Here is a 15,542-nt window from a genome sequence, read left to right on the forward strand (position 1 = left end):
CCATTTAATAAGTCTTAACAATTACAACACTATAGCTAAAATCAATCTGTAGCTCAAAAGCTACAACCATAACTCCGAATCAGGGAAAAAAAGCAGTTCCCCAAAAATCTTAGAAATAAAAACTGCTCACCCTATGCTATACAGATCATCAGTTTGCATTAACAAGCCAGTTTAAGGACTACACCTGCGAAAAAAAGAGAGAGCTTGCAACATTTTCAAAATATCCTCAGAGAAGGCACCCTTTTCCAGCCCCTCCAAATGGCAGTTCTGCAGGGTGGGAGCTGCTGCGGAAAAGGCTGTTGATCAAATTGAAACCAAATGTACATCTTGAAAGGAAATCGGAAGAAGGTGTTGAGCCATTCTAAGGCAGAATGCCAAAATACATATACCCAGTAAGACACTGCTTTTGCAAGAGTTTGTTCTCAAAATGGAGTTTTGTACATTGTAAAATAGAATTTGTCATGTGAAGCAGACTTGGGATAAGCACATACAGTGCCTGTTGAAGTCAGAGTGAGGGCCAAACTATATACAAGGCTGCAGTTCTATGACTGGAACTCATAATATGGTGTTTTGATTCCAAAAAGCAGACAGGAGGAGGGATATGGATTTGGCCACCCATGTAATTTCCTTGATTGAAAATGGATCCTGGGCTGCTTTTATCTATTGTTCTAAAAATACAGACACAGTATTCATTCCTGTATTTTTCACTTGAAGAAGGTGGACACTCTGAGATGTTTGGGTACTCTCCTTCCAATGATTCCTGGAGGCAGGAAGTAGGTTCTTTTCCATCTCCAGTAGGGAGGGAATACCTTCCACCTTCAGTTTTTTCTTCCTGCCTTCTTGCAAGTGTAGAGCTTCTGGAGAGCTCTGTGATGTTCCTTTCTCCTAAAGCTCCCAGGTTGCTCTTTGTGTCTCTCTCCCATCTTCTAACTCTTATCAAAGAAGAAGAAGAAGAGGCTTCTCCCCTTCCTTTGCTTTATTTTTGTTTTGACTCTGTCATTGCCTGGGGGTCCTTCAGTTGTAGCAATGGCCTCCGTCAGCTTATTGGCAGAAGCTTCAGATACAGTAGTGTACTCATTTGACGGAGCAAGTCATTCCCCGGAAGAAGGCCTGGAAGATGACTCTGGCACAAGCATCCCACAATGCCTCCATGCCTTCTTCCTGAGGAAGAGCCACTCTCTCAGGCTTCGAAGGGACATGGGCAGCCATTTGGCTTTGGGTATGGCAAGTCAAGTGTACCTAAAAGAAGCCAATAAATGGCATGTGGAGTGTGTAGATAATGAGGATCAGATGCTTTCTGAGGTGGGTAAGGAAGTGAGGACTCCATTCAATTCCACAGAATTGGGGGGGGGGAATGCTTTCTCTGTGCCCCCAGGCTTACAGGCTTGCATGGAGCAGTTTCTGCAGTTGGAGATCAAAGAGCAGCAGGCTCTTTGACCCACAAGGAAAATACTACAATGGAGAGTCCACTGTGCATCTCCCACCCCATTCCCGCAGGATTCCTACCAGGCTCTGCAAAGAGATGCAAAACATTTTATCTCTAGGCTCTCTGACGCTTCCAGGAGGACTCCTAGAAAGTGTTCCACCCCTGCAGAAAGTCATCCTATTCTTCCTAGACATAAGAGGAGGGTTCCTCCACCATTTTTTCCAGGAACTCAGCCCAGGACTCAGACAGGGAGGCAGGGAAATAGTAAGATAAGGATACACATCCCAAGGAGCAACATTCTAAACAACTTTTTCAATGGAAGAACTCCCCTCACTTCTCTATAAAGCTTTTAAAATGCTCATGCCCTCCATCCCCAAAGCAAGCAAATTCATGATCCAAAAGAAGACTATGATGACAAGGGAGATGTGGAGGTCCTATGTGATGGTAAGGAAGTAGAGGTGGTTTTCTCTTTCCCATACTTCTTCATCTCAAAAATTAAAGAGGATTGGATCATGCTCCAGAGTCTCCATATAGGTCATTCCAGAAGGCTATACCCCTTTCCTCCTCAGCTGAGGCTCCTCCAGGTCCCTACAGTGGATGCCTGGCCTAGAGGGCAAGGGATCTCTGAAGGGCACCACTGACTGTGATAGTGATGCCATGCTCTGTAGATTTCATGAAGCAGTGGCTTTATCTATAAAGCTTTCAGCAGTCACTTTCATCATAGCCAGGGCTATGGCTATGGTCCATTGGTTAAGAAAATTGTTCAGTGAATATCCAACTTGAATAATCATTTGTCAGCTTATCGCCACAGGCTAGAGAGAACAGTCTGCTTCATTTCAGATGCAAGCCTGGACTCCATGAAGTTTTCATCGAGAGCCATGGCCTCTGCTGCCGCAGCTCACACAAATCTATGGCTCAAGACCTGGACGACCAATGCATACCACTGATTTAGCTACTTGGCCGTTTCTACACTTTTTGTCAAATTTTTTGACAAGATCCTAGTGGGGACAAAGGACAGGAAGAAGGCCTTCGTCAAGTAAGAGAGAGGACCAAAAATCCAAGCCATATGGCTACCAGTTCTTTTGTTCACACTGTTCCTTACCCAGATTTCGTAATGACTACGAAAAGTCTTTCTGGTCCAGATCCAGGCAAGGATACAAAGCATCCAGTATACCCCATTCTACCAGCCCAACCCCCACCCCAAGTAAGTCAAACAAGCATCCACAGTCCAACTGACACCAGAGAGTCACTGGGGGAGTCACTGGTGGGAGGACATCTACAGTTCTTTGCCCATACCTGGAACCTCTGCACACCAGCAGATGGACTCAAGAGACCATCTCCCAAGGATACTCAGTCAAATTCATCTCAACCCCATGGGTCAGATTCTTGAACTTTCGAATTCCCAGAAAAGATGCAGTGAACCATAGATGCCATAGATACCTTGCAGAAGATCAGAGTAATTGAAACAGTTCCAACTCATCTGAGATGCTCAGGTGCCAGTCTTCTTCATGTTGCCAAAACACAACAGGGACGGGAGAGCTGTCCTGGATCTCAAGTTCCTCAACAAGCACATGAAGTACAGGAAATTCATGATAGAGACCCTCAAGACTCTTGCTGATGCAGTCTTCCAGGGGATTTCACATCCACTGAGCTCACCGAAGAATAACTTCATGCCACCATCCTTCTGGCCCACAGATACTTCCTGAGATTCAACCGCAGAGACCTCCTTTTCCAATTCAAGGTGATGCCTTGGATTGACCTCATTTCCCAAAGCGTTTACAACATTGATGGCAGATCACTGGACCAGGGACATTCACATCCACCCTTGCCTAGACAATATTTTCATAAGGTCCCCAATCAAGACCAAGGCCCTACAAGACCTCACACTAACAATCCACTATCCGGAATACCACAGTTTTTTGATAAACTATTTAAAGAGCCAACTTGTTCTGTCCCAGGAAACTGAACAAGTGGGTGCATGGATAGGCTCAGTACACTGCAAGCTGTTTCTTCCTGCAGACAAGGGCAGGAACATCATGAGAGCGATCAAGTTGGTACATCCATTTTTATCAACATTTCTTGTCCACTTAAAAGATGTAATTATCTTGATGATTGACACAGTTCCATGGGTCAGGGCTCACTCATGACTTCTGCTAGAACTAAACCAGGGGTCCGCTAAACAAAGTTATAAACCCATAATAAATTAATATTTACGTGGGCGGCATGGCGGCGGCTCGCGGGCGCACCCCATTTTAGAGATGGGAGCCAAAAAGAAAATACAAGAAATACCTCTATCGAACAACACGGTAAAAGCTTGAATTGAAATTATGTCAAATGACATCAAGGAGCAGCTTGTTTCGAAAATAAAAAATTCGCCATGTTTTGCTTTGCAGTGTGATGAATCGACAGACGTTTCTAATTGCAGTCAGTTGCTCGTATTTGTCCGCTTTTTAGACGACAACAACACTATTAAAGAGGGATTATTGATTTCGCGGAAACTGGAAACGACGTCAAAAGGTATCGCCGTCATGAATATAATAGCGGAGTATTTTGAGAAACATAGCATTATGTGGAAAAAGCTTGCCGGCTTCTGTACGGATGGCGCTTCAGCCATGTTAGGATCACACTCCGGTCGAGCAACATTAATAAAACAGAAGAATCCTTCAGCAATAACAACTCATTGTATCATACATTGTCAGGCATTAGCTTCCAAGACTCTTCCTAAAAGCCTTGTTAATACCATGGAAATGGCCATAAAAGTGGTCAATGTTATTAAAAGCAGCGCCTTAAATACACGCCTTTTTAAAAAACTGTGCACTGAAATGGACTCCGATCATGAGACTCTTCTTTTCCACACCAAAGTTCGTTGGCTATCGAAAGGCAATATGCTGGGAAGGTTATTTGAACTAAGAAAAGAGGTTGAGCTGTTTCTAGCCGAGAAGAAAATTAAAGATTTACTAGAGCTGTTTTCTGTTTCGAAAAGTCAGATGCATTTGGCTTATCTTGTGGATATTTTCTCACATTTGAATAAACTAAACTTACAGTTGCAAGGTTCTGGAAACATAAATTTAGCAGGTGTGGGAAACATTTTTATGTTTGAAGATAAACTGTGTGCCTTTATTTGCAAACTTCAATTATGGGTAGGCGAAAACAATTATTCTGCGTTTGTGACATTAAAAGCACTGTTCGATGATAGTAAAGATGACATGATCACCGCAAATATACAAGACAACATCAGAAGTCATCTGCAAATGCTGGTCAATGAATTCCACTGTACTTCCCGGAATATAACCAGACAGAATCAAAAGATACCCAAAAGCTGATTCACAATCCTTTTGGTATTGCTGTTGAAGAGGTTGCAGAAGAAATCCAGGAAGAGCTCACTGAATTCCAAAATGATAGGCACTGTAAGGATGCGTTTGAATCAGTTTCTCTTGAAGAGTTCTGGTGTAAAAAAGCAATTTCATATCCTACAGTTCGGGGATTCGCCTTGCGATATCTTATGCTCTTCTCCACAACTTATTTATGCGAACAAGGGTTTTCTGCTTTGCTTATAATTGAAAACACGACAAGAAATCGATTGGAAGCAAGTGATGATATTCGTGTAGCTCTGAGCAACAGTAGTAGCCCCAGAATTGCCCAGCTTGTAAAAAGGATGCAAGCTCAAAAATCACATTGATTTACAATTAAAAGTTCTCTATTATAAAAAATAAATATTATTCTAAGTTTAATGTTTAACTAACAGTTATGATTAAAGTTATTTTCAAATTCTCGGAATTTTTATTTTGAACCTTGGGGTCCCTGCACCAAACAAAAAAGTCCTAGTGGTCCCTGGTCAAAAAAAGGTTGGGAACCACTGCTCTAGACTGTTCTGTTGGGAAATCCTCTAGGTCATGTCCAGGGCACTTGGACACCCTCAGAGGCCCCCCAGGACATAAATCTACAGGGCTTATTCCTTGTATTCCAGGAATAAATTGCCAACCTCAACATCCTTGACTGAATGGGAAAAAACAGCAAAAAACCCCATCAGGGGGCCATCAGGTCCAGAAGTTTCAGCAGGAAGCAGCAGCTCTGCTGTCTTAGTCCAATTCATTCATCTCTCCAAGAATGGAATACATGAAGAGCTCCTTCAATGTGCAGGTGGACTGGCTCAGTCACAATCATGTGGACCCTGGGTAGTAGGTATTGAACAGCCAGTCTGATGTCTCAGATGTGACCATTCTGCCTTGAGTGACTGTGCTAGGAGTTTAGCCTCTTGACAGAGTCTGATCTCCTTACGGTACTGCTCTCAGCTTTGCTTACACGCATTCATTAGGCATTACAAAATGGAATCCATTGCCTCAGCTGATGCAGCTTTGGGGCAGTGGGTCATGCAACAGTTGTGGGCAAGTTTACCTGCCGGTAATGAATGCATTTCTTGGTAAGATCCTAAACATCTCAGAGTGTCCCTCCCCCTTGAAGTGAAAATGGAACATTGGTCTTACTGTGAAGGTTTCTTCTACTTGAAGTAGAGGAGGGCATCCTGGACCAACCTCACTGTAGGGGGGGGGGACTGTCCTTTAAACGAAACATTCATATATTGCCCATTGTTTGGGGGGATGACTACCATGCCAGCCTCAGTGCTGACTTTCTCAGTTCCTTTTCATTTTACTGTTTTGAAAGAAACAGCTTTAGCTGGTCACCATATTCATCAGTTGAATAACCTTGTTCTGGGTTAAAGGCCATGGATTCTGGTCTGTGAGAGACACACTCAACAGTCAATGGCTGAGCTGTAGAAATCTCCAAACTGCAGATGGTGTGCACTCCCTATAGGAGATGGAAAAGAGCAACCTACTTCCTGTGTCCAGGGATCATGGGAAGGAGAGTACTCAAATATCTCAGAGTGCCCTTCTCTACTTCAGGTGAAAGGAACTTTTATGGTAAGTCCAATATTCCGTTTTCTTCTACCAGGTGTAAAAGCATACTGAACTGGTGACAGGGAAACAGCATAGGAAGGAAAATTAAAGCTCTGCTTTCCTGTATGGCAGCTCTGATCCATATCCCCCCTCCTGTGTGCTGTTTTTAGGGCCAAATAACATATTGTGAGTTCCAGTTTCCAGATAAGTCAGAAGGGTTTTTCTGGAGATTTAAAAGAAAAATGTTCCCTTTCCTTGGTGTAACATATATGCCAAATATAGCTGCAGTACTGATATCTGCTGTTTCAGTTCCTTTTTTAGATCTGTTTAGCACATGGCCTTATTGCACACAGAAGCAAAAGCAGGAAGGTCTGGATTGTGTGAAGGAGAAGTGGGGAACTCCTGGACCAAATGTATATATCACACAAGGAGATATTTAATCATGACTTCAGCAAGTTTATTTGTTAGAATCATTTAGCTTTATGAGTGGCCCTGTGCTGAAAGAGAAAAGAATCATGATGGAGATTCTGGTATTACTGTAATTTTCCAGTGTAATAATCATAACTGGGATTCATCAAAACACGTTATCACTTGCTGAAACCATCCTTAATCAGGACAACTAGCTTAGATGCCATTGCTTGCTCTAAGGTGATCTGTGAATTTGCAATTTTGTGTGGATTCTGTTTTCTCTTTGAAATACTTCACCCTCGCTTTGAATCATTAATTTACAGGGCCCCATAGGGTAATGCGCCCTGACCTGGATGGCCCAGGCAAGCCTGATCTCGTCAGATCTCAGAAGCTAAGCAGGGTCGGCTCTGGTTAGTATTTGGATGGGAGACCACCAAGGAATACCAGGGATGCTGTCCAGAGGAAGGCACTGGCAAACCACCTCTGTTAGTCTCTTGTCTTGAAAACCCCAAAAGGGGTCGCCATAAGTCGGCTGCGACTTGACGGCACTTTACACACACACATAGGGTAAGGGTATCACTATTGTGAGAAAACCCAGGAATTGATTGAATCATGGGGATGTTTTATCAAATAAAACCCTGGCAAACCCAGTTTACTTTAAACTAATATCCCAAAACAATGAATATTATGGGGAAATAATATATTGTGTTCACATAATTAATATTTGAAAGTATGAATGTGGGAGGGTGTATTCCATCTTTTATGTTGTCACACAAATGGTTTCCATTGAGCCATTCACTGTTTGAGGTATTCATGATCAAGAAAGCTCCAAAAGTCCCAAACCGATTTATGGAAACTGCTTCAGCTGACTCCAATGACTTATTTATTATATTACTCATGAGAGTAGGTATTAGGTAGCAAAATGACAGCAGTATTTAACTTTTCAGCCATTGCCTGGATTTTGTGTGTTTTAAAGAGTTTTTATCTTAAGGTATCTAATTCATCTTCTGGGAGTCTACCTCATTAGATATATTTTCTTTTAAAAAAAATCCTAAATGATAGTTTTCAACTAAAAATACTGGTATGTGAACCTCAGGGACAATAAATCCCTGTTGTTAATTAAGAAGGTTTCTGAATTGATATTGTGCTTCATTTTCCAGATGTGAATGAATGTGAAATGCTAAGTGGAGTGTGTGGGGAAGCCCTGTGTGAAAATGTAGAAGGCTCCTTCCTGTGTCTGTGTTCTGATGAAAACCAGGAGTATGACCTAATGACCGGACAGTGTCGCTTCCGTTCCTCACCAGGTAAAATTCCACTGTCTTTGAATGCAGAAGCTGGATAACAGTACCTATTTCATTCTGCCAAAACATGAAGAGTAGGGTGAACATGTAGTCAGTGTCAACATTATGATTATTTTAATATATTTTAGTATGTTTACAGGCATATGTCGTTTCCTGTACATTTTGGTTGTTAGTATTTTGAAAGATTTCTGATTCATTTTTTTGTTGTTCCAGATTTGAATGTGCTAGAATTTCATGCCCTTTACACTCCAGTTTTATGTGTTAATTGGGCCATTGTCAGTATTTATATTATTGCAATTCACCTGCTATTTGTATGTAGTTATTTTTTTTTAATAGATATTCATTCCTAGAAGAATTAGAGCCCATTCCTGAAGGGGGGAGTGAAGTTCCTTTGGAACTGACGTGACCTTGTGCCAGCGTAGGTGCCACCTTATCACAGAATAAGGTGGCACTTACACTGGCACGGGGGCAAACACTCCAGCATCTGGGCACCGCTGATTCCCGCCGCCTGCGCCAGCATGGGGGGCATTCCTGGGGCGCTTCCGGGGATGGAGCTGCCTTTAGGCAGCTTCCACAGCCCTTTTTACCAGGAATGCCCTCTTGAGCAGCAGTGGGGCTGCGCCACCTTTTTAATTTATTTTATTTTTTAAAATGCTTTTTTCCCCCTCCGCGGCGGCCGGAAGCCTCTGAGGAGGCAGCGTGGCTACACTGCTCCCGGCCGCCGCGGATCCACCCCTACAATTGTATGCCCACTGACTTAGGAGTAAGCCCTTCTGAACTCAATGGAATTTTTTTCATGAGTAGACTTGCTTAGGATTTCTCCTTCACAATGGGTTATTGGGTTTTTTAAATCAGTACACACAAAAATATGTGTTAGAATTATAATGCATATTACAATAAAGACCCAAAGAATTCAAACAAGGTTAAAATATTTAAGGTATTCCATTTTGCACCCATCTCTTCCAAGAATCCATCACTTCTATATAGATATATGTGGAAAAACCTTAAGGCAAGTATGCAAGAGATCTGTGAGGAATGAATCCTCTCTGTGATGAAACACCTTCCTTCTCATGTATCACATGCCTACAGGTGTCACCTTCCCATGATCTGTACCAACAATACTACCAATAGATCCTGTTTTCAAGTATTTTAGTGAGGCACAACCCGGTCCCACAGTTATCCACCTTGACGAAAGAAAGCATATAGATGTGTTATGCCATTTATTTATCTTTGCTACAGAAGATTTGCGCTAAAAAGCAAATATCTTGTGAAACAGTTTGTGTATTTAAGATTAAAGAAATTGTAAGCATGTAGATCAACTTCAGTCCCTGTAGAATTCTTTTTAACAGTTTGTCTTTCTTCATTTTCAAACATTCATCACTAAACCTCAGTCACAGCTGTGTAAACAGGCTTTTTTAAAGTTTTGGACAGATAATGGGAGGAGAAATTTAAATATAAAATAGGATGAAACACTCTCAACAATGAGTGTCAAATTCCATAGGGGTAGCTGCACCCATCAGTTGCAGCAAAAACAACACCAAAGTTTTAACCACCCTTCTTAGACGTTGCCCTCATTTGACTGCATTCTGTGTTTATTTGTATTCTGCATAACACTTTGACACACGTAACTGCTGTCTGGTGTTGCTTGTCCTTTGGCCTCCCTCTCTCCGTACTCTCAGTATATATACCTACTCACTTAGGTGACCATTTTATGCATCTGACAAAGGGAGGGAACTGTAGCACATAAAAACCTATGTCACATTTGTTGATATTTAAGAGGTCACTAGACAATGTGGCATGTTTGCAACAAGCAGTGTGATTCTCCTGCCTTCTAGGCTAGTTTCTGGCCTTCCTTCCATGGAAAATGGTGTCAAAACTGCTGTGGTTTGTGGTGTTTTCAGGGGGTTGGTGGTTTTTTGCTCTTCAAGATTCTGGCTCTGGGTCATCTGGACGTATGGCCTGTATCCAATGAAAATGTGTTCTTTGGTGGATAAGATATTGTGCTTTCTCTCACCTTGGGAGAACTGGTTTAGTTCATCTGTATTTCTCTGACACTTGATAGCCTTGGTTTGTTTCTTGTTGGGCAATGGCTATTACCACAAAACCACTGAAGTTTATGAAATTCAGCACATTATGGAAAACTGTAATTATCTGATGAGGAGAGACCACAGACTAGACTAACAAAGATAAAATAGCACTCAGCTGGGTGTTTCCCCCACAGTACACTTATTGACCTTGGCAAAATATCAGAGGGTAAAAATGTGTTGTAAGTGTGCTAAATTTGAATAAATGTGTCTGCCAAGCTGTAGCCACAGAAACAAACATGCGTTCTCCTGAAGAGAAAAAATGAATATCTAAAAGTTGGATAACAGTTAAGTGAAAAATAAACACCTTCGCTTAACTAGAAGTATTTTATGCACTATATCAATAAGATATTTTGTGTATGTTAATGTCCAAGAACCTTTGTTATCACCTATTAATAATAAAAGCAATTTAAGGCATAAATTTCCTTAAAAGTACCTGGCTTGTGCGGACCCATAATTATTCTGGATATTCCTTAGTATTGCTATAAAAATAGACACTGAAAATTTGTATTCTTATCTTTGAGGGAGCCCTATTCCTGAAATGGTTCTGTGCTGTGTCAGGCCGATTAATGAGATGCTGATTTTGAATTATGCACATGGTAAATTATATTGACTTGTATACCTAAGAGCATATTGTGAGGGTTTTTTCCCTGAATGTATCATTATTTTTGATGTATGATGTTGTATCTTTCACTGATTATGTTTAGATGTACCAGTAGACACCAAGGAGCCATCAGATGAAAAGAAGGAATGTTACTACAATTTAAATGATGCAAATTTCTGTGATAATGTCCTAACATCCAATGTTACCAAACAAGAGTGCTGCTGTACTTTGGGTGCTGGCTGGGGTGATAACTGTGAAATATTCCCATGTCCTGTGCTTGGAAGTGGTAAGCGTCAATTTTCTTTTCTCTGGTAGTTTTCAAATGTTGGTGACACCAGAATATGGGGTCAGTTGCTGAAGTAGACTGCACAGTAGCTGAAGTGAGGAAGAGGAGTTGTCCCTTTTCATTTGCTGTGCTCATGGAGGTGCAAGGGAGGGCAACATGCCTGATTCTGCTTTCCTCAGATCCTCTCATCCTCATCAGAAAGCATTCAAATCTGGGGAAAATAGGAAATAGCCTAGAATCATAGAGTTGGAAGGGACCACCAGGGTCAACTAGTCCAACCCCCTGCACAATGCAGGAAATTCACAACTACCTCTACCCCACACCCCCAGTGACCCCCTACTCCATGCCCCAGAAGATGGCCTCTTGAGTGAGCTCCTTCTTTTCTTGCATCCATAAGATCCAGAGCTTTATATTTAATTCCCTGCCTATTTGGGCAATTCTTTATTGAAAATATATTAAGCTTCTCTCCTAATATTTGGATACTTGCAGGCCTGTTGTTCTATGGCTGCCCAATTTATTAGAATGGAAAGCATGCCTATTATATTGGGCGTTGTGAAACACAGGCAGGTTGCTGCTGCAGTGGGCTTCCTAGAAGCACCGAGTTGGCCACCGTGTGAACAGACTGCTGGATTTCATGGGCCTTGGTCTGATTCAGCATGGCTTTTCTTATGTTCTTATCTGTATGATCATCTGTATGATAATTATAATTTCTGATTTGTTACATATTGTATAAACTATAATTCCACCTGTCCAGCATTTTTTAATAATGAAATGTTCATTAGAAGGGCATAAACACGAGGAATATAAGCAATAAATATAAATAACAAAGTGTCAGTTAAATTAGTAATTTCACGTACACAAGCAGCCCTGATTTTTCTCAGCCATTTAGTCTCATGGATAAAAAAGGGTAAAGGTCCACTGTGAAAGCACATTCCTGACCCATGGGGTGATGTCACATCCCGACGTTTACTAGACAGACTTTGTTTATGGGGTGGTTTGCCAGTGCCTTCCCCAGTCGTCTTTCCTTTACCCCCAGCAAGCTGGGTACTCATTTCACCGACCTTGGAAGGATGGAAGGCAGAGTCAACCTTGAGCCGGCTACCTACAGCTCTGCTCACAACCTGAGTATCATGGATAGATGTAATATAATTATGCACATCATCATCAGCGTTTCTTTTGATGATGCTGGAATTTTTTCAGCGGGAATTGTTGCAGGCAATGTCCACGCGCATCCAGATTGAGACTGCTCATGTACACACATACAAATGCTGTGAAGACTCCCAAAGTTGAAGCCTGCTGTGTGGATTTCTTGTGGCTTTCCCCCCATTTCTAGCTATGGTACATCACACAAGGAAAAAGTGCCAGTCCTCCAGATCCCAAGACCTCATTTTTTTTCCAAAGAAATGTAATTTCTCGTTCACATTCTTACCCTAGCATAAGCTTTGAATCACTGGGAGCTAAATTAGGTCTGACAGCAAAGAGCTGGCTGAAGGAGAAATCACAGGGCTCATAACTGTAAAACCTTGTTTAATTTGACACTTGGCTGTCTCCCACACAATTTATGTCATTCCCTCCATGATCTGAACCCTACTATCCATCTTGCATTTAGGTTGGTTGGTGAGGCAAGCTGGAGTGGGGGAGTTAAGATTCCCACAATTCCCACATAGCTGAATCTTGCCTTCCCAGCAAAGGGCAATGGTGGAAATAAATAATATAAAATGAGAGTTAGAGAAAGAGGATGCTATGTCAAAAGTCTATGGAAAAGTTGTTGTCTATTTCATGTTGTGATAAATTAATACGTTTCTGATTCTTCGTTCTTCCTCCTCCCAGCTGAGTTTATCGAATTGTGCCCTGAAGGGAAAGGATTCATACCCTCTGAAGATCCATCTTACGGAGCCATTACAGAAACTTACAAAGGTCAGCCCCATTTATAGAGACTTAACCAGTATTTCACAGACCTTAGGAAAAATTCAAGCTATTTTAAATTCTGTTTAGAAAAAGTTGTGCCAGATTTTGGTGCGATTTGATTTTTGATGCACAAACTAGCGAAGGAGAGGGGAGACTGGAAGGGTATGAGAGGGGAAAGTTCTTCTTTCCCAGCTGTTTCTCAGCCATTGTTTTCTCGATCTACTGTTCACTCAGTGTTTTGTTTTGTTTTTTATTGAAAGGACCTCTTTGCTATGTGAATACAATCGGTCTGGAATTCTACAGTAAACCTAAGGAAATTATGATAGTACGTCAGCTAATTGGATTTGGCGGCAAGATGTCACTGAGGGCAAATGAAGTCTTCTCGTTGCCTTTTCTCTGAATTAGGAGGGAGAGGGGATTGCATCTCCATTTCCAGGAAAATGGCCAATGCACTATAATCTATCATACTTCACTGGCATTTGTATTGCCTGCCAATGCTATGCAGCAAGACTTTTCACTGCGATCCAAATTTACTTTCATATGCCTATGCAGGGTTTCTTAGGACCAAATATGGTTGTTGATGCACTTTTTATCCCAGTTGGATTAGAGCAAGAAAGCCTTAGCAATGGGGGTATATTTTCTCACCCCCCCCCAATTTCCTCTGTTTTGAACCATTTTCTTCCTTTCACAAAGTGATCTAAAAAAATTGCCCAAAAAAAGAGGTGTTTCGCACCCAAGGAAAAAACATTTGCCCAACATTTAACGGCAGCACTATTTTGATAAGATGAACCCAGCATGGACACTAGAAGTGTAGTTTTCCCCGCTATATATTTAGATGTCCACCCAATGACTACAGGCAAAAATTGTAGTGTGCCCCCATTAAAATCAGTGAACTTTGGGACTGTGTATTTTGTTGTGTGTAGAAAAATTACAGACTAATGAGTTGCTTCCTAGGTGCCTGATATATATTTTTTTAATTTTTATTGGTTTTTATTATAAAGGGTACAGAAACAGAAAGAAAAGGGTAAATACATAGGAAAAAATGGTCCGTGCCCATATACTTTAACAAAAACAATCTTATCTTAGCCCCAGCTATTTATTTATTTATTTATTTATTTATTGAGTTGTAAAACATAATCAAAATTCTCACCCAAGTACTATCTATAACTTATAGGTCTAAACAAGTTTTAGGTGTATTTAAATTACTCTAGTTTAAATCCGCTGATAGTATATATCGATCTCAACATGTTAATGACTTTCCAGTATTATTTCTTTCAGTTATATCTTATTTCAGTCGTATCTATCAAAAATGGTTGCCATCTCTGTTTGTAATCCTCAATCGGCATTTTCCGAAGCAAGTTTGTGAGATTCGCCATAGTTGCAAATTTTTGTAAACCACTCAGATAACTCCGGAATTTTCTTTCCAGTGGGTGGCAAATAAGTGCCTGATATTCTAATCTTAAACTCTAGTTCCCACAGTATCTAACCAGCAACACCAGAGTAATGTAATGACCATAAGATGTTGATACAGAGTGATGTTATGTGATGATACGATTCATTTGTATGAATCCAGTGCCCTTTTTTTTACCAATATAATGTACAATTCCCCTCAAATTACAGTTTTCTTTCTCAAGCAATAGGGTTATTTTAGACTCCCAATCTTTTAAAAATCATTTTTGGTAAGTATGGATGTCAAGTTCTGTCTTTAAGATATAAAGAAATCTTCAAGCTGCTCAATTTCTGGAAGAGTGGCTGAAAAAATATTTATATAGCCTTTCTGGAAAACTGAGTATTGAGGAGTTTAACCTATAGAACTGTTCAGCAGATATATAAAATATTTTTTCTTGGCATCATTCGTGCTATCGCTGTGATATAATGAAGAGTAATTCTGTTCACAAGGATGGGATTACTCTTGAGTAATTTGACCCAGTTTATCTACTGCTTCCACTTGTCTAATGCCAGCTTGAAGAAAATAGTACACTAAATGTATAGTAAAGTACAAAAAACAAGGTTGGAAAAAGAAGCAAATCCCAAATATAACAAAAAGGAGTGGGTGTGAAATAACTCTTACAGCTAGAAGGGTATGTGCAAGAGTATTCTTTCTGTAAAATATAATTAAACCCACTAATAGTCAATTTGCATGCTATTTATTCACAGTATGAAGCTTCATTGTTATATGTAAGACATTACAGCTACATGGCTACAGAGTGATTTTCCTTAAGTTTGTAGAAATGTCTGTCAGTTTAAGTTATATCAAAAGCCCCCGGATACCAGAGTGATAAGTACTTTTCAAATTTTGTGGAGCAATATTTATAGTTATGGCAGCATGGGGGAAGCCACCATCTCTGGAATCTCTAGAGCAGGCGCCAAAAACAAATCGTTAATTCTCAGCAGGATTTTAAATCAGACACAACATGGAGCGGGAAAGGGGGCACAAAATGTGGGCGTTTCCTCAGCCAACATAAGCAGGGAGAATGAAAGCAGTTACAGAAAGTGAAGATATGGTGAAGTACTTGAAAAACACAGTGGTTCTCAGAGGGCTAACTCCAGAGTAGTCCCATTGGCATTGGTAAATGTGTCCATTCAGTGCAGCGTGAGGATCATGACTTGCACTGCACATGGGAATAGGA

At 40.9% G+C, this 15,542-nt stretch overlaps 1 protein-coding gene across 4 annotated transcripts in view; it reads left to right on the forward strand.

Moving 5' to 3' along the window:
• Positions 1-15,542, forward strand: part of LTBP1 (latent transforming growth factor beta binding protein 1) — a 260,003-nt gene that overhangs the window by 205,243 nt on the left and 39,218 nt on the right. For all 4 annotated transcript variants that reach the window (XM_056852318.1, XM_056852320.1, XM_056852321.1 and 1 more), the window contains 3 exons: positions 7,890-8,033; positions 10,822-11,004; positions 12,835-12,921. In XM_056852318.1, the coding sequence (XP_056708296.1) occupies positions 7,890-8,033; positions 10,822-11,004; positions 12,835-12,921 (414 nt within the window). The remainder of the gene's footprint in view (positions 1-7,889; positions 8,034-10,821; positions 11,005-12,834; positions 12,922-15,542) is intronic.

Source organism: Euleptes europaea, chromosome 7, assembly GCF_029931775.1.
Source record: "Euleptes europaea isolate rEulEur1 chromosome 7, rEulEur1.hap1, whole genome shotgun sequence".
NCBI lineage: Eukaryota > Metazoa > Chordata > Lepidosauria > Squamata > Sphaerodactylidae > Euleptes > Euleptes europaea.